The sequence below is a fragment of the Sander vitreus genome, chromosome 21 (genome assembly GCF_031162955.1).
Source record: "Sander vitreus isolate 19-12246 chromosome 21, sanVit1, whole genome shotgun sequence".
Taxonomy (NCBI): Eukaryota; Metazoa; Chordata; class Actinopteri; order Perciformes; family Percidae; genus Sander; species Sander vitreus.
In genome coordinates, this window is record NC_135875.1 from 17585716 (window position 1) to 17605890 (window position 20175).

General features: G+C 38.5%; 2 protein-coding genes across 2 annotated transcripts; both read left to right on the top strand.

Moving 5' to 3' along the window:
• Window positions 1-403: 403 nt before the first annotated feature.
• lcmt1 (leucine carboxyl methyltransferase 1) lies at window positions 404-13424 on the top strand. The gene is made up of 11 exons (XM_078278915.1): window positions 404-812; window positions 1253-1344; window positions 2496-2617; window positions 2786-2862; window positions 3687-3748; window positions 3875-3977; window positions 5803-5923; window positions 6135-6236; window positions 8208-8299; window positions 9479-9576; window positions 12755-13424. The coding sequence occupies exons 1-11, from the start codon at window positions 727-729 to the stop codon at window positions 12775-12777; spliced, it is 978 nt and encodes a 325-aa protein (XP_078135041.1). The 5' UTR covers window positions 404-726; the 3' UTR covers window positions 12778-13424.
• Window positions 13425-13531: 107 nt separating this feature from the next.
• On the top strand, window positions 13532-19678 carry aqp8a.1 (aquaporin 8a, tandem duplicate 1). The gene is made up of 5 exons (XM_078278916.1): window positions 13532-14430; window positions 14848-14974; window positions 15373-15581; window positions 17750-17884; window positions 18921-19678. The coding sequence occupies exons 1-5, from the start codon at window positions 14168-14170 to the stop codon at window positions 18961-18963; spliced, it is 777 nt and encodes a 258-aa protein (XP_078135042.1). The 5' UTR covers window positions 13532-14167; the 3' UTR covers window positions 18964-19678.
• The last annotated feature ends 497 nt before the right edge of the window (window positions 19679-20175 follow it).

Below are 20175 nucleotides of genomic sequence, written 5' to 3' on the forward strand. Positions count from 1 at the left end.
TAAATGCCATTCAGAAACCAAAGTGACCCTAAGCAAGTAATGTAAGGTAAAGGTAAAGGTAAAGGTACTTTATTGTCACATACACATGGCAAGTAACTATAAGACAGACTCCACAAACCATCTGTCTTTGCTTTGGCAGGTTTAATGACAATATTGGTCAATTTCAGGTCAATACTGTTGCAAGGCTAAAACCGCCTATTTCTGCCTACCAAAAGATGACGCTTAGTGCAAAACAGTAATGAGCACCTCAGACAGAAATGGAAGTGCAATTGGCTTATAATTTAGACACATATTTTACATTAAAAAAAACACTGCTGGGATTGTGTGGTAGGTTTATTTTATTCGTGTGCAAAATGAGAACTTTTGCTGTCATACTTTTAATCTGAAAAATACGAACCGGAAGTGTTTATCATATGGGCGGAAGTGTTCTTACGTTTCTTGCTACGAGTTGTTATTAGGAAAAATATTACTCCCTCGTTAAATTCTGCGTATTTCCACCCAACTCGTAGTTTGTTTACTATACACAAGTAGTTGAGCAACCCGACTACGCTCATAGTTTTATTCTTCTTCTTCTTCCCCGTTTCGTTAAATAACCCGCACCTGTCAAAATGGAGCTAGCCAGTTAGCTTGTTGTAGCTAGCCAGTGTAAAGCAGGTGGACGAAGTTAGGCAACGCTTACAGTTTTAATGTTAACTACATAACGAAGGATCAGAAAAAGGATCATTAATGGCGGCTCGGCAACCCTTCACAGACTCGGATACTGCTGATGAAGCAGTGAGGGCGACCTGTGACGATGCAACTATATGCAAAAGGTAACAGCAGGATATGCAGCAGCAAAGTTTAACCTTACAGTCCTTTGGCTTCAACTGCATCATGTTAGGGTGACTTAAGATAAGAAGTGAAGTAGTAAATGCATATTTAAGGTAATGCTGCATGAAACAATTAACCTACTACTTTAACGTTATAGTACATGGTAATCAAGTAACATTTTCCAACATTAAATGAAAGATCTCAGTTGTAATTTATGTAAGTTACTAGTATGACCACATACCACATATACCACACAGACAGCAAAACCAAAAATAGAGCAGAAAAGTGCACAGATATAATAGAGCTGGGTCTTAAATCCTTAGTGCAATCAGCAGAACTTTCAAGGGGTAATTTGATTAAATGATAATAATAAAAATGTTGTTTCATTAGAGCTTGAAATATGTATGTCCCCTCTTCATCAAATGTATAATTCATATACTAGGTTTGCTACCAGTAAAAGCTACTGGAAGGACCCCTATATCCAGTATTTTGTAAGATCTGTAGGGGAGCGGAAGGCACCTGAAATCAATAGAGGTGAGTGATACACTATTCTTTCACACACACATTTTTACTTTATTCCTAAGTAACTCATTAACTTGGTAATTTGACTCATGTCATCATGACGTCATCATCATATTTACTTCAGGGTGGCACTACAAGTCACAGGATCGACGGTACATGAAATGAACATCTCGTCTGCAGCAAGTCCCTCATAAGCGCCATACTCTAAAGGTTGAAAAAATGTGTGCAGGCAGTGCATAAAGTAGTGATGACAACTGTCTATTTGACCAGCTATAAACACCTCCCTTTACAATGTGGTTGGTTGTCAGCTGTAATGTTTGTGATCTTATTGGTGATAGTGATTAGTGGTGGGGATCAAAATTGATACAGCATGGTATTACCATATTCTATTTTCCATGTCAAGTACGGTATCGATAGACAAGTATCGATCTTTTATTATATAAATTGCACGTGAGAATTTTAACTTTTTCGTACAAAAATAAATAAAATCTGCTTGACAGTCGCATTTTGCAGGGGTGAGATAAGCAAATATTTTTGAGATATAACATGTTTTCCTTTGGGGACATAATTTGAACTTAGAAAAAAGGTGATAAATTGCAATATATCGCAGAATATCGCAATATGTTTAAATGACCAATCGCATAATAGCGTATCGTGACATTAGTTTAGTGATAATATTGTACGGTCGGGCCTCTGGTGATTCCCACTAGGGGTGTGAATCTTCACTGGTCTCACGATTCGATAACGATTATCCTGTCAACGATTCAGTATCATGATGCATCACGATGCGTCACCACCTCAATAGTATTATATATTGCTACACATGGTTTTCATCAACCAATTCAAGCAGTCTGATATATGTGAACTCCCCTTTGTATTGTATCTGCTCTTAAAAAAGACACTTCCTGAAAGTCTGAACACAGCATACAATACGCAAACCCCCCCCCCCCCTTTAAAAAAAAAGGCAGTGACCGGGAACAAGTAACATCAGTAGGCAACAATCGATTATGGTCTGTCACTGCATCGATGCTGAATCGTCCAGTAAAATGCTACATTGCTGAGCCACATTGCACAATGGTCTGAGGAATGTCTATTTGTATGTGACGTAGCCCACGTGTGTGTTTTATTAGCTTATTTTACTGTCTCCTTATCTCATTTGACAGGTTACTATGCCCGTGTCCAAGGAGTTAACCATCTCCTTGACGCATTTATAAGGAAAGCAGAGTGTGACTGTCAAGTAATCAACCTGGGTGCTGGGCTGGACACCACGTTTTGGAGACTTAAGGTTTGCAGCATTGCAGCTCACTGCCAGGACTCTGCTGTAAATGTGACTCACCATTGGTCTGATGTGGCTTTTTGCAGCACATACACTGGACTAGCCTCAAAGTAATAGTGTGTGTGTGTGTGTGTGTGTGTGTGTGTGTGTGTGTGCGCGCGTGTGTGTGCTTTATAGGATGAAAACCTCATGCCACGGAAGTTCTTTGAAGTTGACTTTCCAACAGTTGTGGCCAGGAAAATACACTATATCAAGTAAGACGACCATGCTAACTATTATTATTATTATTAGTTTATTTTTAATCCCCCATATCGTGTGCCATACATGAACCAATTCACATTAAGCTCAACATAACGTAATGTCAATCAATGTAATCTATACATACAGTGGCTTGCATAAGTTTACACACCCATGCTAAAGTTGACTAATAAGAGGAATAAAAAAACATCTTTTGGAAATTGATCTTACTGCCTTAATTAAAAAAAAAGAAGGAAAAATCCGACATTTAAGGACGCCAATTTTCTTTGTGAATGAATAATGTATCGTAAATAAATAAATGTTCTTCCTTTAAAATACAGGGGGCATAAGTAAGTACACCTCTATGTTAAATTCCCATAGAGGCAGGCAGATGTTTATTTTTTAAAAAAAACAGTTATTTCATGGATCCAGGATACTATGATCCTGATAAAGTTCCCTTGGCCTTTGGAATTAAAGTAGCCCCACATCATCACATACCCTTCATCATACCTAGAGACTGGCATGGTTTTATTTCAGTTAGCCTAATAGCTGGTTTGATTTGCAGTGAGAGATGATCTTATAGAAAGTACCCCATGCCAATCTCTAGGTTTTTCCTATTTTTTTTTTAATTAAGGCATTAAGATCAATTTCCAAAAGATTGTTTTTTTATTCCTCTTTTTAGCACTTATGCAAGCCACTGTATATTATGCTTTTAGTAGCATTGAACTATCAACAGATAGTATAGCATGTAAAATGCCTGATCGTAGTGTAGCTAGCCAAGTTTATTTTTGCAGTTTGGGTTCTGAATTTTAATGGTGTTTTTTTTTTTTTCTTTAACTAGGACAAAACCGCCCCTATCCAAACCCCTCATCGAAACCCACTCAACAGACTCCTTACTACTAGGTAATGAACACAAGTTACAATCATTTTAATATCTATGTGGTTTAGGTCAGGGACTCTTTCTGTGGGTCTGTTTAGTATCTTTTCCAACTTCCTCACAATGTGTGTTTTTGTTTTTTGTTCGCTCAGATGCCCACAGCCTTGACTCAGACCGTTATTGTATCATTGGAGCAGACCTCAGAGACATCTCTAATTTGGATGAAAAACTTAAGAAGTTCCAGCTTAATCCAGAGTATGTGAAGATATATTTTTCTCATCTTAGTTTTATCTCAATTTCATGCTTCATACTAGTCATGCTAGGCAAACGATTTCAGTTTTGGAAGAAAGCGTATACTAACCCGAGGTTGATATTTTATTTTGGTGGATTAAGTCCGTCTGTCAGTTATCAGTTTTCCCAGCATGTCTTTAAAAATCCAAGAATTGAAGCTCATCTCTGTGTTTTCTCACAGTGAGTAACTCTAGATAACCGTGTCACTCGAGTGAGCGTCTGTATGGCTGTAATGCAGATACTGTATAATTTCTGACGTCTGGAGCCCGATTTGAAAAGATAGCCCACCGAAAATGTATGTTATGAGTATCAAACACTCTACCTCCTGGTGACTTGAAATGTGGCTAAGATATTGCTAAATATGCGACTTCAAGGAGAGTGGTAGCATGACATGTAAGCCGTGTATTCAAGCACATTTTGAGACATTTCTGTGGAGGTTTTGATCATTTGTTCCATTGTGAAACTATTGGAATCCACTGGGGCTGTGTATTGGCAAGAATCTGGCGATACGACACGTATCACGATACATAGGTCACGATTCAATATATTGCAATATATTTCGATACTGTGCGTAAGGTGATATATTGGGATTTTTTTTTAAAGTATAATTTTAGAAAAACTAATATTTAAAAAAAGACATGATGTGCATAAAAGTCAATGAAGTTTACTTTAGGTAAACAATTCAGTACACAGAAAATCAAACTGCCAGTTTGGGATTGTGGTTCACAGGTTCTTAGTGAGCTAATTGTTATATGCTAAAGTAGGCCAAAGTTCAGCCATAGCTACATTGTTAGCTTCTAGCAAAAAGTCAGGCACTGCTAGGCAAGGACACTAGTGGTGCGTCTCAGCATAGAGATCTAGTGGTAGGGGGTTTAAACACAACATAAACGTGAATATTTTTTAACGTAAACTTAAAGTTTGTTTTTTTTAAATCGATATTGCGTTTTTGAAAATCGATACAGTATTGCAAAATAAAATATTGCGATACTATCGCGATTTCTTACACCCCTAGAATCCACCGTAACTGACATGGATTGAGTTATTTGTGTAGGAGCAAACGACAAACATCCTAAAGCCACCTTTTAAACTTTAAGGGGCTGAGTGTTTGGATTCCTCAATATTTTTAGGTGGCAGTGGTCCAATCCACATGGCTATTTTAAAGTAGTTGGATGGCACAGATAGCCTTTTTTTGTATGATGGGATGTTTTCTATGGCCCCAGCTCGTAACTCACACATTATTACCTTTATTTATCCAGGAAAGTTTGACTAAAAGTGAGGCTCTCTTTTTCATTAAGCTGCCACATATGAATGTGTAAATGTTTTTTTTATATTAGTCCTGATTGTTTAAGAGCAAGAGACTTGTTTGTGTTCTGCTTGCCCACACTAAAGGTTGAAGTGAAAATGTAATATTCCTCTGTGGATATGATCTTTGTTAGTAATTAGCAAGCCATCTCAAAAACATTACAAATTTCAATGGAATTTGGTGCAAAGGGGAACTGCTTTAAAGTCTCTTCTGATCCATTTATGTTTTCAACACTGCAAGATTTATGAACAATTTCACTATTTTCGACTGTGCTTAGCTGAATAAGAAAATGTGCATTATGTTCAACATTGTGTTCAACAAATGCATATTTGGATCCAGATAACAGAATAAAAGATTATAAAAATGAAAACAAATAATTAAAATGTCAGATTTAGAGGCTTGTTTGGCCTTGGCAGAGTTACGGTCTCTCTGAGTGCTTTCTGATTATGTTGTTGTGGTTAAGTGTACTACTGTTCTCACTCCCAGATTACCTACACTGCTCCTGTCTGAGTGTGTGCTGGTCTACATGACGCCCGCCCAGTCCTCCAATGTAGTTCACTGGGCTGCAGAAACCTTCCACACCGCCATGTTCATCAACTACGAACAGGTAAACAAGACCAATGACTTCTTCCCGTACAGCAAAAGAACACAGTTGTTGCCTTCTGTTATTCATGTGACACCTTATGCAAGTATCTTGGGTTTTATATTTATATAAAGGTATTAAAATGGACAGAAGTAGAACGTGTGCATTTGAGCTGAGATTTAGTAATGCAGCCTAACGTATGGCTTCATCCACTCAACATGATCTTTGTGTCCAGTTGAACATGAGCGATCGATTTGGCCAGGTGATGATCGAGAACCTGCAGCGTCGCCAGTGCATCCTGGCAGGAGCGGAGGCTTGCCAGTCTCTGGAATCTCAGGTAACCCCCAATACTCAAACGCAATATTTTTACAACCAAATCAACAATTAAGTCATAGTTTTTCCAGTCCCTCCAGGATTTCGCGATGCCGCGATCGCGCCAATTCACGCGAATCCAACCAGTCACCGTGACTTTGGTGCGACTCGCAATTTTGACCAATTACTAGAGATGCACCGATTACAACTTTCTAGGCCGATTCCGATTTTCATTGAGTTAGGCCATCCGATACCGATTTTAGCCGATTCCAATTTCATTTTTTCTAACCACTTTACAGCACACGCAAATATTTATTTTCTATCTTTTCTTTAATAGAACATTTTGCACAGAACATAGAACATTTTTTGAACAGATAATGGATCACTATAAAATAGAACTATATAAATGACTCCTGGTGTGGGAAATTCACACACATCTAAAGTGCAATGTTAGAACCATTTCCTTCTTTTCACATCCAATATCCAAGGGACTGTTCATTATTTATTTAAGGGGCCACCGGAGGAGTTTTGGGACCTTTTAGGCTAAAAAGACTTGACCCTCCCCTCGCCAGTAATAATTTTTCTATGACCCTCCAAAATGATATGAAAAAGTGGCATGACCCTCCCCTTATGTGCTAGTTCGCGATTAGCAAAGATGTACAGATGCCATTTGATTTTTTACAGCCATGAAATACATGATTTAACCTCTGCCTTCTCATCTTATACATCCCACTCCTCTGTTATGGTGTGGTGGCCATTTCAGTAGATTTACTCACTGACATTGTTGTGAAAACACAATAAGCATGGAAACTAAATGCACACTTCCTGCATTACTGCATTACTTCAAATACTAAGTTACTCCTCTAGTAAACTAGTATTCACTTGAAATAAAACAATAAAACATTGAGACCGTTCAGCAAAGCACACTGGGAAATAACCAATTCAACACTGGTTGCTATGGACTCGTCACTAGGCTTCCTCAGTCATTGTATATTTTAGCACATAGGTGAAGCTGCCGAAGCTGAACATTATATTCCAAAACATATGTTTATTTTTAAAGCAGATTTTAAATTACATTGTAACAATTTAACAATTCGCCCTTATGAAATCCAATCGCGGCACGGCTGTCTTAGAACGCAATAGACAGACGGTGGCGTAATGCCCCGACACTTAAATTCAACTAAAATGTAACGGTGAACAATCAGTGTTGGACCTCCAGTCTGTTGAGATGCCTCTCCAAACGCAGAAACCAAGTGCAATCGCACCATAAAACGTTAAGACACGTTTTATGGTGGTTTTACGACAAAAAGTAATCGACAGCGAACAGTAGATCCACAAAAAGGTAAATGATACGGTGTATCCAGCAAGGCCTATACGAGCGTCACATTCTCCAGCCAGCTCCAAACAGGTGAACGAGGCCTCTCCACTTCGCCGTTTAAACAAAGTGGAATAAATGTATAAAAGTCCAAATCTACACAAAACCCGCAATCAATTAGTAAGCTGACATCACATTTATATACATGGCATTTAGGAAACCTTTATTGCAACGTTGGCACGGCAAGATGTCCAAACATAGTGTAACAGTAACTTTCGTTGTTTGCGTCCTGCTGGTCCCATCGTCAGCCAGGTAATATTTTTTTTTTTTACTAAAGCAGTATATGAAATCAGATGCATTACCTACCACCATTTAGTTGTTTTGTGTTATTTAAGATATTTATAAAATATCTGGTCATGCCAGATATAGTTAATTATTCCACTCATTTTTTAAATGATGCAATTACCCATTTTAGCCACCAGGGGGGCAGTGCAAAATCACAATCAGGCATTTTGGGCCGCAACAATCTCAAAAAAAAGACCGTGAAATCCTGGAGGGACTGTTTTTAGAAGTTTTTGATGAGTTGAGCGGCTCTGTGAGGCCAGTAACTGTCATATCCAAGAGAATGATTTGAGGGTCTGATGTTAGAGATCAGTAAAGTGTTTTAATGTGTGTTTGCAGAAGGAGCGGTTTCTTAAGACAGGCTGGGAGCATGCTGATGCTCTGGACATGATGACGGTCTACAGTATGCTCCCCCAGCATGATGTGGGAAGGTAATGCAGGCCAAAATACTGCTGAGTACTCCATTTAATCCAGTTTTACAGAAGCGGCAGTATTTATCGGATATACACTTTGCACATCTACACATTATCGTCTTATGCATTGTGATTTATTCTTCTCACCACAGCTGTCAAATCGTATCATCATATGTGATTGTTAAGAGTCATCAGATGTATCTCAGCTTTGGCTTGGAGAAACGTTTTTAACATAAAAGCTGCATCATGAACTGTGGGTGTGGAGTTTAAAGGAAGTGGGCCTATACCAGGCGGAGGGTCCAACTAAAGATGTTACAGAGTTGCATTATGGGAAGTGTAGCATCTGGATTTTTGGAGCTTGAACCATAGGAACTAAAAATCTGAATATCTCAGCCTCTGTTGCATCAATTGTGGCTATTCTTTTTTTAATCTGTCTCTCACTAGTTAACCAAATTTGTGAGTCATGTACTGTAATATAAACTAAATTGCTAGAATACCCCTTTACTCTGATTTAGGAATGTTTTAATAATGGAGTTGTATACTGTGTGTTCACACTTTTGAGTTTCTACTAGAACATGTTTACATGCTTTAATGTTAAAAAAAAACCACATCGTTTCTTATAATGTCTATCTGAGTATACTTGTATTCACCCTCTGTCTGAAACACCTTTTTTTTTGCGCCTGTCTCTTGAAGCCCCCATCCCGAAAAAGCCCAGTCTGCCCTGATTGGTTAGCATTTCCAGGTCTTCCGCATTTGCGCTCTCTTGAGTCTCTTCAGTCATTGCAGCTGGGGAATGACTGTAACGGCCCTGTAGCAGCACTTTCCACCTACATATAGTAAAGTTGTGACATCACAATTGTACGGAAGTCCTGACTGCACGTTTAAAGGCAACAATTTGGAATACGGGCTGTGTGCATTTCTCTGTGGATTAAGTGTTTTGATACGTTAACAGTATTTATATAGCACACTCACTTTTTAAAAATATGAGTCCTTAAAGTTAGTGTTACTGATTGATGACTTGCATTGACTTTGATCAACAACCAGTAGAAATTGAAACACTAAAACTTAAATTTAGAAGCTTGAGTGTTGGTGCAACAGTTGCAAACCCTGCTGAATGATTATGTCATCAGTATATAGCCTGACATGAAAGATCACAATCCTGAACAGATGATGAAATATTTCTTTTATTTCTTGCAGAATTGAGCGTCTGGAGTTCCTGGATGAGAAGGAGCTGTTGCAACAACTGCTTCAACACTACAGCATCTGCTGGGCCACCAAGGACAAACTCAATCTGGGTAATGCACAATTATGTTACACTTCCATTTAAATGAATTGGGTATGTTAGCTTTAGTAGGAAAGAAGAAACTATGAGTCAGTTTCAGGGTCTTCTGCGCCATACAGTATGTTGGTTTATTTGCTTTGCGTTACTTATATGTAGGGCTGGGTTTGAGAAATCCATTTTCTGATTCAAATCGATCTTCATTTGAATGATGCGATAGAGAGAGATAGAGATCTATCTTTCAAGAGGCTCCGTAAAAAAATCTAGAGTAAAGATATTGGTATCATGAAACTAGATGATCTAAGGAATCCATGTTATGCTAAATAACGCACGAAAGTTAGGCTACATTTTGGCGAGGGAAAAACTGGTATGGCCATTTTCACAGTCTCTGCATCGCACCTTGCCCGAAAGAAAGCCCTTGTACAATTTTTTTCTGTCTCTATGTAACTTTTTTGGGGTGTCGATTCTTATTATTAATATTTTTTAATAATGCACCAGGTTTAGAGGGTTCCTTGTATAATTTGCAGCATTAGTTTTATACGAATCTCTTTTATATCCAAGCAAAATTTGTATTGTAACTAAAATATTCCTAATCAAATTGATATTGTATCAAATATGGGGCCTTGTGAATTGCAATCAAATCAATTCAGGAAATCAGCAACGATACCCAGCCCTGCTTATATGTCTTAAATGTAGGGCTGAACGATTAATTGCGTTTGTGATGATATCGCGATTTGTTAAGACGCAATTTCGTAATCGCAAAGGCTGCGATTTGGTCACGGGACTCGCAAGAGCAAATCAGTCTGCACCCGCAGAGAAAGCATCAACTTAGCACGCTAACGCTACGCTGTACCTTGAGCAGATTTCTGTCATTCAAACAACTCTGAGTTGTAGTTTAAAACTTTTATAGCCATTTTAATAAAATGAAGGGTTTTATTCGGACTCGAGTCCATACATGCAGTTAATGGATACAGGCACGCAGAACTGAAGGCTCGGTTAGCAACGATTAGCGCTGATTAGCGGTTAGCTCCGTTTAGCTCCGTTATAAAGCTATGGAGTGGAGGAGACTGCCGCAGAGAGGGGTAACAACCAGACTCTGATAAATGACATTCAGGGAACTTTCACAGCAGCGTGGCTGCGTTGTTTCAACGGTTTTATTAGTACAGTAAATCCCACGGCAAGACCAGCAGCAGCATGCTACTGCTAACGTAACGATAGCCTCTCTGAGTGTGAGTGCAATGTTGACGCTGTCATGCACGCGGCACGCAACTTCCTGAGGGGATGGAGGGGCTGGAGGCAGCTCCTCTGTGTGCGCTGTAAAAAAAATACACTGTTGTATATACTGTATATACTATATTTTTACTTATTTAACTGTCTAGTAAAGTTCAAAGACAGTGTTTAAAAAGTGCAATCCTCATGTTTCCATATGTTTATTACAGTAAATGATAATTAAATGTAAATACCACTAAGTGTGGTAAAGCCACATATTTGTTTTCATATTTCTGCAATCTTCCCTTTAGTTTGTGTGATTTGTTTCTGACTTTCATATGAATGTTTACACCAGGCTTGGTCAGTGCTCAGTATACTACTGTGACTGAAGTAGTTAAATAAAAGATGTCATTCATATAAATTCATGCATCACCTAATTTCATCATCACATACAGGCCTGGGGTCTCATTTATAAAACTGTGCGTAGGATCCTTACTATAAGTGTACGTACGCCCAAAAGCCCAAAATGAAAAAAAGTCTGATTTATAAAACCGTGTGTACGCACACCTGTAAGAAATGTTCCCTTTATAAATCACAGATTACCTACAAGTGTGCGTACGTGGATCAGCCTCTTATCCCGCCCTGTACACGCCCATTTTTAACCATAAATAGTCAATGCAAAGCACTTCGTGAATGCTGATCAGTGTATGAATGACACTGACAGTTGTTAGACCGAATCATGATGACTGGCGGAGAAAAAGCAAAAAACTTCTCAGACGTTCAGGAATTGCTGCAAATTGAATTATAATTTCGGCCTGTTCTTGCACAGTGTATGGAACCCGGATCTATAGACTACATATATTAATAATACGTCCAAAAACGGCAGGCATTACAGCACTCGGGGACAGCTTCGATATACCAGACCTATATGATAAGATTTAACAGAACTATATATTATATCCAAACAAGCCTTAGTAATAAAGTTGAAGACTATATATAATATTTATAAAAAACAACACTTAGCTGTCTGCCATTTCCCTCTGGAAACAGCCGGTTTCCCCCAGAGTGGCGAGGACCTGTATTTGGACCGGGATGGCACGGTTCCGGTGCGTTGCCCTCTCTACTGGACCCAATTCAGTACATAGATCCAAGAGCTCAGCTTTAGGGAATCTAAATCGGCATATTAGCCAGTCATCGTCATGGTCCCTGAAGTCTCTTTTTCTCTCCTGATTCTTCCATTGGAGGTTAGTCCTCCTGCAGGGCCAGCAGTGCCATCGTGCAGCATTACGCACAGGTTCACCACAGTATTTATGTTTACAACAATTTGTGATTGTTAACACCTTGCCAACACAGCATCGACTAGTGGTAACCCCCCCACCCCCGAGATACAATCTGAAGACGAAAGAGAGTCTAATAAGCAAACACACTTTAATCTTCATGGTAACGTGGATGATATGTAGTAAAAAAATGTGCGAGGCATCAATATTTTTTATTTTTTTTTACTTTTATAGTTATTCCCATTTACTTTCTGCAGTCTGACTTCAGTTCACCACCTCACCATCTGCGTCGCCAATTCCTATTTTGTCTCCAAAATGTGCGTACGCATGGTTCAGAGTTTGCGTGGAGGACCGCACATTCTCCCGTCAAGTTTTTTTTTTTTTATAAATCACAACCTTTGCGTGCCACGTTTATAAATGAGACCCCTGGCCTCCAGGAAAGAACAGTTTGTTTAATCTGTCTAATCTTGTATTGTTCATACTATACAATGATGTATTGCTTGTCTTTGTTGAATAATACAGAAGACGAAGAGCTTAAAAAATAATCGCATATTGAATCGCAATCTTTTTTTTTAAAGAAATCGCAATTAGATTATTTTCAAAAATCGTTCAGCCCTACTTAAATGTTTCATATTTCCACCCATCCTCCCAGTTGGAATGTCTGATGTGTGGTCATTTACAAGAACGGGTCATGTTCTGTTTCCTCAGGTCTGTCACAGTTGGCATTTTGAGTGTGAAACTGCCCCACTGTTGGACATGCGTTACCTGTCTGTACACCAAAATCAACAACCGGAGAAGAGGTGCGAAAGGAGACACTGGGGAAAACGGAAGCCCGTATTCTCCATCAAGCCCTTTTTGAGGAGCAGTTCCGCTATGAAAACTGGCAGCATCAGCAGAATGTGATTTGATAAGCGACCTTTGTAACCCCATACATCTGGAAGATAAGAGATGATTAGCTTAAGAACTGTGAAGAGGTGTGTCTTTAACTGGCACTGAGTTACCAACTGTAAAATGGAAAGTGTGTTTTATTAATTTGCTTACAGACATATTTTGTCTCTGACTACGCAGTCACTTAAACAAAAGTATCATTTCAAAATCTGCTCACTTGTGTTGAATATCAATGAATGTATGACGTTTTCAGATGTCATATATCTGTCCTTTTCTGGGTTTTATTTGCCATTTTGTTTTTATTTATTAATAAATTGCACTTCCAGACTCATTTTCTTTAAAACACACATACATGCATGCGATAGAACTAGTGTCAAACTGCAAGAAATGCATTACATTGCAAGAGGACATGACACATTAGTTTGTGATAGAATATATTTGATCATAGCGGTTTAAGTGTACTTGAATAAAAATGTACTTTTGTGTAAGATTGTGTTGTACTGTCTAGTCATGACCTTTCTCATGGACTTTTAATCTAACTATCAGCTGGGTTATCTGCAGTGTGAGGGACACGCTGATATCACTATGTACACTGAATGAATGCTTTTGTGTGTTAAGGTAAATTGTGTGCTATAAACTGGATTGTGTTGTAAGCCACTACATTTATATAGAAATCTATCTTTATATTCAGTTATTCTCAGAATTCAAAGCAGCTTTAATCCATACTATACTATATACTGTACTAATGGATCCAATTCTGGTGGGTTTTTTTGTTTTGTTTTTCAATTCTACCTTTTGCAGCTTTAAGTAAAAGATTTGAATACCTCTTTCACCACTGCTATGTTCACCATATCAACTTAAAAGTGATAACGTATCAAGTGTTTATAGCTTGTTTCCGCTCCCCAAAAGTGGCTAAAAAAATCAGTTATTGCAGGTTTAACATGAAAAAACAAGTTTACACTCTTCAGATGTATTGCAATGTTTTAAAAGATCGAAAACTATGTGTTGTTGTTCTGCTAAAACTAACTAACAGTATTATAATTGTATTGCCTTGGAGTATAAAACAATTGCAAGAAGGTGGGGGATCAGAGAAAAAAAGGAGGATGTGCGTATGTCCTTTATGGATCATCCTAACAACTCGTATAGATAAGTGTACACTCATCAGATTACCCAGTGCGTGCTGTGGTCCACCAGAGAAACGAGACGCACAGGGTAGAATTTTTTTTCTTCATTATGGCAGGGACAAAAACCAAGACAGAGGTCTTCACAATAGCTGAGATGGGAGAGCTGTCAGCAGAGAGAGGCGACACCAACAAGAAGAGATGCATCTTTGAGCAGTATGTGCAGCCCTGCCTGGCTGAGCTGTTCGGGACCAGCCTGTTTGTGTTTGTGGGGTGTGCGTCTGTTATTGGGAATGTGGGAGACGGCGTCATCCAGCCCGCTGTGGCACATGGACTGGCTCTGGGAGTGCTGATCATGGTCCTCGGGCAAATCAGGTAAACAATGTCAAATGCTTGATATTGTATGTGTTTGAGCTGACTGATCATGTCTTGTTTTTACAATATCAGAACGGTTTTAATTTCCTCCCAAAAGCACATGTGGAGCCAAAGATAACATACATTGACTTATTTAAAGTATAATTCTTATTTGAAAGTGATTTTTCCTCAACATGTTAGTGTGTTTACTGAGATTTAGATAGCATTCAACCATATCAAAGTAGGCAATACTAAGCTTCAAATAGTTTTTTTTTTATTTTGTCAGTCACCGACTTCTATTTGATACAACAAAGTTAGTACAGATACAAAAGAATCATTTGCAAATTAATTTCACCCCATGTTCTATGGAAAGGTGTCACCGTTATCAGTTTATAACATCATTAAGAAACAGAGTAAAGTTCATTATGTTTATTGCAGTGGGGGCCACTTTAACCCTGCGGTGTCTCTGAGCGTCTACCTGTGTGGAGGGATGGGGCTTTCCCTGCTGCTGCCGTACGTCCTGGCTCAGATGTGTGGAGGCATGATCGGTGCTGGTTTGACCAAGGTAAAATCTATGGAAGCCCAACTCTGCCAAGAAAAGGAAAACAAAATATAAAAGTTATAATAAAACTCATTGTAAGCCAAAATGTTAACTTGCACTCATTTAGTCAAAAATATGAGATAATAGGTTTAAATATTATTTTGACTTACCATTACGTAATTTTGACTTAGTAAGTTGCAATGTTGACTTATCGCTTTTTTTTATTTGAAATAATAGGTCAAATATTAGATCAGAAATACAAATTTTGACATCGTGAGTACAACATTTGAAATAATTTAATTTAAAATAAAGTTAAAATGTTAGATAATTAATTAAAATTTTGACTTAGTATCTCATGATTATTGCCGTCAGTCAATTTTATCTTGCACTGGATGATATATATTTAATTGTTGTACTTTTAGGTAATCTACCCCACTGATGTGTATAATGCTTCCCTTGGAGGGGCCTTTAACGTTGTCAACGATGACCTGGGTAAAACCACCGTGGCAGAGGTGATGATGACCCTCTTCCTTACCACTGTGGTGTGCATGGGGGCCGTCAACGGCCAAACCCGCTCACCGTCGGCTCCTTTCTGCATCGGCCTCACTGTGACAGCCAACATATTTGCTGGGTAAAAATCTCTGAAGAAAAGTCATCACTATTTATTCCTTTCGTCCATGTCTATCAGTTTTTCAGATCACAGCTAGAGCAGAAGCCAGAACTTTTGAAATACTGAGGTCATGACAGCAAAAATGGATCTTCCATATTTAATTTGTTTATTTAGCAGTTCAATTAGATTGTCTGCAAGTTTAATTAAATGAAGCCATTCTTATTCCTCTGGACATCAATAACTTTCATAATTTTCCTTATAGTACAGTGGACAAGCTCTCATATTATAAACATTGTGCATTTTATGAGAAAAGCATATTTCATCAACTATGTTAGACATTTCTAACATAGTTAGTGCATACCATAAGGTGTTTTTTTTTTTTTTGATGTGGAGGGAAGTCAGATTTGACAAGAGGGCGCCAGTCCCCGACGTCTAATGTTCAAAAGTGTTTAATTTTGGACCCAAACATTGTAGTAAAACACTTACGGTATATTTTTCAACCAAATTGGGGGTGCCCATTCATTTGGTGATACTTTTGAGATCACCAGAATTTAAGGAAGTGCATTTATATCAAGGTCAAATTACATTAAAAACTTCACTTCACATTCTTTTACTAGTACGTTTAGTTTTGCTTGCAAATTGGACCTATGCAATATAGTGAAACTTCACTTTTAGTTTAACAATATAGAGATTAAAGAAAAAAACAATTAAGGGAATAGACCAACGGTGCTAGTCTATAATACTGACTAATACTATATTAACAGTAATGATGATAATGGTAATGAACAGAAGTACAGTGCATTGCATTTAAGTGCAGCTTTGGCACACTTGATCATTCACTTCGTCGGTCGTACATTAGCACCACGAATGGCTCTAGCAGTAACCTTTATCCTTCACTGACCAGTGATTGGAACCAGGCGGTGGTCCATAGATGCCAGAGCCATCTGACTGGGGCTGGATAAAGGAAACAACTGGGTGACAGCCACTTTAAACCACTCTCCCTGAAGCATCAAAAGCGTGCCATGATTTGATCCGCTGTCGCTGCGAGAAAGTGTGGTTCCAAAATTGAACTCTTTTGAACATTAGACCTGGGGGACTGCCGGCCATCTTGGATTTTACCTTTTAATGGTTCTCAGAGGTAAACTCTGACTTCCCTCCACATCTGAAAATAAACCTTAGGCTATGCACTAACTATGTTAAAAATGTCATTCTTTTCTCATAAAATGCACAATTGTTATGGTTATCTAACGACAAGCCGGCGTGATGTTGAGACCTGCCTTCAAAGGGGGGTGTTTTTAAAATGCACATTCAAACACACAATGGTCCACAAGGGCTCACCCACATCCAACGGGTCGAAAAGCACCCTCCTATGTTTCCTGTGGCGGTTCCCTAGATTTTAGCCCACGCTATACCGCGTTCCACCAGCTGATGCCGGCCGGACAATGGCGCTTTTGACGCCTTTTTTGTTTTTGTTTTTGCTTTTTCCAACGTTTTAAATTGTAAAATTTTTCTTCTACACATTTTCAGCGCTCATTTCTACGTCCCATTTTTTCTGATATAAAACAAAAATTCAAAACGGGTCAATGTGACCCGAAGTCAACACAAGGGTTAGTATATGATGTATAATTCTCTCCTTCAGACTTATGGACCCATAAAAATAGAGTGTTCATGTTTTATTACCCTACATTTATGGTGGCCTATAAGTACCCAAATTTAAATATACTAAGTCTGTAAATACTGGAATCAGCATAAAAAGAATACAGGTGGTAAACAGGCAGACGGCTAACCCCCCAGATTACCGTTAAAAAGACACAGAGGGAAATATTAGCTACAGCTCTGGCCACAACCCTCCTCCACACATGTATTTATTATTATGATCAGTTATCAAATGGATGCCAAGGTTACTGTATTACCGTCATAGGCCAAGGTCTCATTATCTCATTTATCCATATAAACTATCTAGGGAACATTTTGACTGAATGAACATTCTAATTTGTAAAATAACAAATCATGGGAAGAATTTGAGATTTTAAAGTGCATTTAAACAATCAAATCACTATTGCATTACTTCTGTTTTGGGTGTCTCTGTTGCTGAAAATCGAACTGCTACTTCCATACATACCGTTGAGCTGCATCACTGTGGTCCCCAGCTATGTGACAGTGTTGGTATGTGCCCGCTGTTGTTTCAGAGGGACTGTGTCTGGGGCCTGTATGAACCCTGCCCGAGCCTTTGGTCCTGCAGTGGCTGCCAACCACTGGAACCATCACTGGGTCTACTGGGTGGGACCCACTTCTGGTGCACTGCTTACTGTCATGTTCATCAGGTATGTATAGTTAAGAACACAGTGGTAGTTTTTCATTGTTACTAAAGGCTTTCTATATTTTTGTGAATGTGATACAACCTTAAGTTGGTTAACCTTTGCTGAAACCTAAAGGTACCCTGTAGAGTTTTTGAACACTAGTGGTGCTATAGAGCAATGTTTTTACAAGTGGTTGATATTTTGTGGGGGTATGGTTCCCATCCTGATAATGCTGGAGCCAAAGGAAGCATATAAATGAAGAATACAGAGATGGCAATGGTGGATTCTTTTTTAATGTATATGCCACATGTGATGCTGAAAGGTCAGCAGTGCAGGGGATAGACAGGGGAATAGATGAGGGGCTGGATTAAAACCTTTCCACTCCATTGCTTAATTGATTTATTTTGGTAAATTAGCAACCTCTCTCCTCCTTTTCTACTGGACTTCAGGCTAACCTCACACAGAACTAAGAAACTGTGCTCCTGTAGCTCCACCCAATGAGCTTTAGCTTTATTACAGTCTGACCTCCCAACTACTTGCCTTTTATTTCAGTCAAGATATTAGCTGTAGTGCGCAACTGTTTTTTTGTGATTGTTGTGGGCAAAAATCCTTGATTATGCGGCACGTTTTCTTAAAAAATGCGGGAACTTGCAAAAACTGCGGTTTCATCATGGCTTCATCGCGGGGTTTGCAGCTTTTCGATGACGTTCACGTCGCATAACTACGTCACTTCATAACGTTCCCATGGCAACAGGGGAAAATGGCTGCTCTTGTGTGAAGTAAACGCAACATTTTTCAACTTTCTGCTAAGATATATGTGACTTTTTTGCAACGAAAATGCGGGGATTATGAAATCATGCAAGCCCCGCATATTTTGCGTGGAAATCGACAATTTATGCGGCGAAAGTGTGGCGTATTTGAAAAAAATGCGGCCCCCGCATAAATATGCGGACTTTGGCTGATTATGCATTGAATTATGCGATCGCATAATCACGTTTTTCTGGAGGGACTTGCGTTTTACTAATTACCAATAATTGATGTACGTATCACTCTTTTGCAGGTTGTTGTTTGGTGACCAGAAGACTCGAGTTGTGTTGAAGTGAATGTGTTATTTATAAAGGAGGAAGAGACAGGACGTCCCGGCTGACATGATGACAGCGTTTCCTTTTGGATTTACATTACTTAACAATTAGACTGTGATATTTCAATTGGTCAGCTAAATGGGTGCAAATATATTCATCCTTGAACCAGTTATACTTATTGAAACCTATTCAATGACAAGTGTGTGTTACAAGTTTCAAAAAAGTGTTTGATGGTAGGGATCTGATAGTTACTTCTAACTTGGACTTTACATGCTCGATGACTGCTGGAAAAAGTTTCATATAAATGATCACGCTTTCTGTTATCTATTAAAAGTCTTTTATTAATCAATGGAAAACCATGCTTTGATGAAAAATGGATTATACTTTAGTATCCTGACCTTGATAGAATTATTACTTAAAAGATGGAACATGGCCAGGACACTTCACTACAACAATGTCAGCAAAAAATATTTATGAATATGAATAAAAAGGCACATAATTAAAAACAGATGGACCAACATACAAAAGGTGTTAGGCCACTACCGGCCTCCAGAGGGATGCATTCTTACACGGGATATTTTCTTATCTGGTGTCACTGGTGGAGGAAGTATTCAGATACTTTACTTAAGTAGACCACAATGTAAATATACTACATACCTGCATTCAAAAGTGTACTTAAGTAAAAGCAAAGAAGTGTTATTATCAGCCAAATGTACTTAAAAAATAAAAGTGCTTCTTATGCAGGAAAATGACTTGTTTGATGGTGTTGTATGATACATATTGCATTATTATAGGGTTACTGATGTATTAATGTGTAAGTAGCCTTTTACTGTTGTACTTGGTTGAGGTGGAGCTAAGTTTGACTACTTATTTTCAAAGTAGGTAGCTGCATTAGAATTATGAAAAACCTTATTTTGGAAAGTAGTCAAAGGGAAGGGGATTTGCATTGAAAAAATATCTAAATATTACAGATATATTTATGGCACGGGCAGATGTTTTCACTTTTCTTTATAGAAAATAAAACAAGACTACAAGGACTCAATTAAAGACTAACACAACTTGACACGAAGAGTAAAGTAGTATCAAATAGAAATACTATTACTATTACTAATACTATAAATAGGGGAAAAAACACTCTGGCATCTTGTATTTCTATACCATTCAAAATTGTCTTGGACCAGGGCGCACTGTAGCTCACCTGGGGCTCAGTCCTTAGCACAACGGCCCAGTGGA

What these genes read in the sequence shown, in the direction of transcription:
- lcmt1 (XM_078278915.1), top strand. Translation starts at nt 727, where the DNA reads ATGGCGGCTCGGCAACCCTTCACAGACTCGGATACTGCTGATGAAGCA. An exon ending in AACAGACTCCTTACTACTAG is followed by an intron (nt 3,749 to 3,874) that starts GTAATGAACACA and finishes TTGTTCGCTCAG; the next exon opens with ATGCCCACAGCCTTGACTCA. An exon ending in CCCCAGCATGATGTGGGAAG is followed by an intron (nt 8,300 to 9,478) that starts GTAATGCAGGCC and finishes TATTTCTTGCAG; the next exon opens with AATTGAGCGTCTGGAGTTCC.
- aqp8a.1 (XM_078278916.1), top strand. Translation starts at nt 14,168, where the DNA reads ATGGCAGGGACAAAAACCAAGACAGAGGTCTTCACAATAGCTGAGATG. An exon ending in ATGGTCCTCGGGCAAATCAG is followed by an intron (nt 14,431 to 14,847) that starts GTAAACAATGTC and finishes TGTTTATTGCAG; the next exon opens with TGGGGGCCACTTTAACCCTG. An exon ending in CTTACTGTCATGTTCATCAG is followed by an intron (nt 17,885 to 18,920) that starts GTATGTATAGTT and finishes ACTCTTTTGCAG; the next exon opens with GTTGTTGTTTGGTGACCAGA.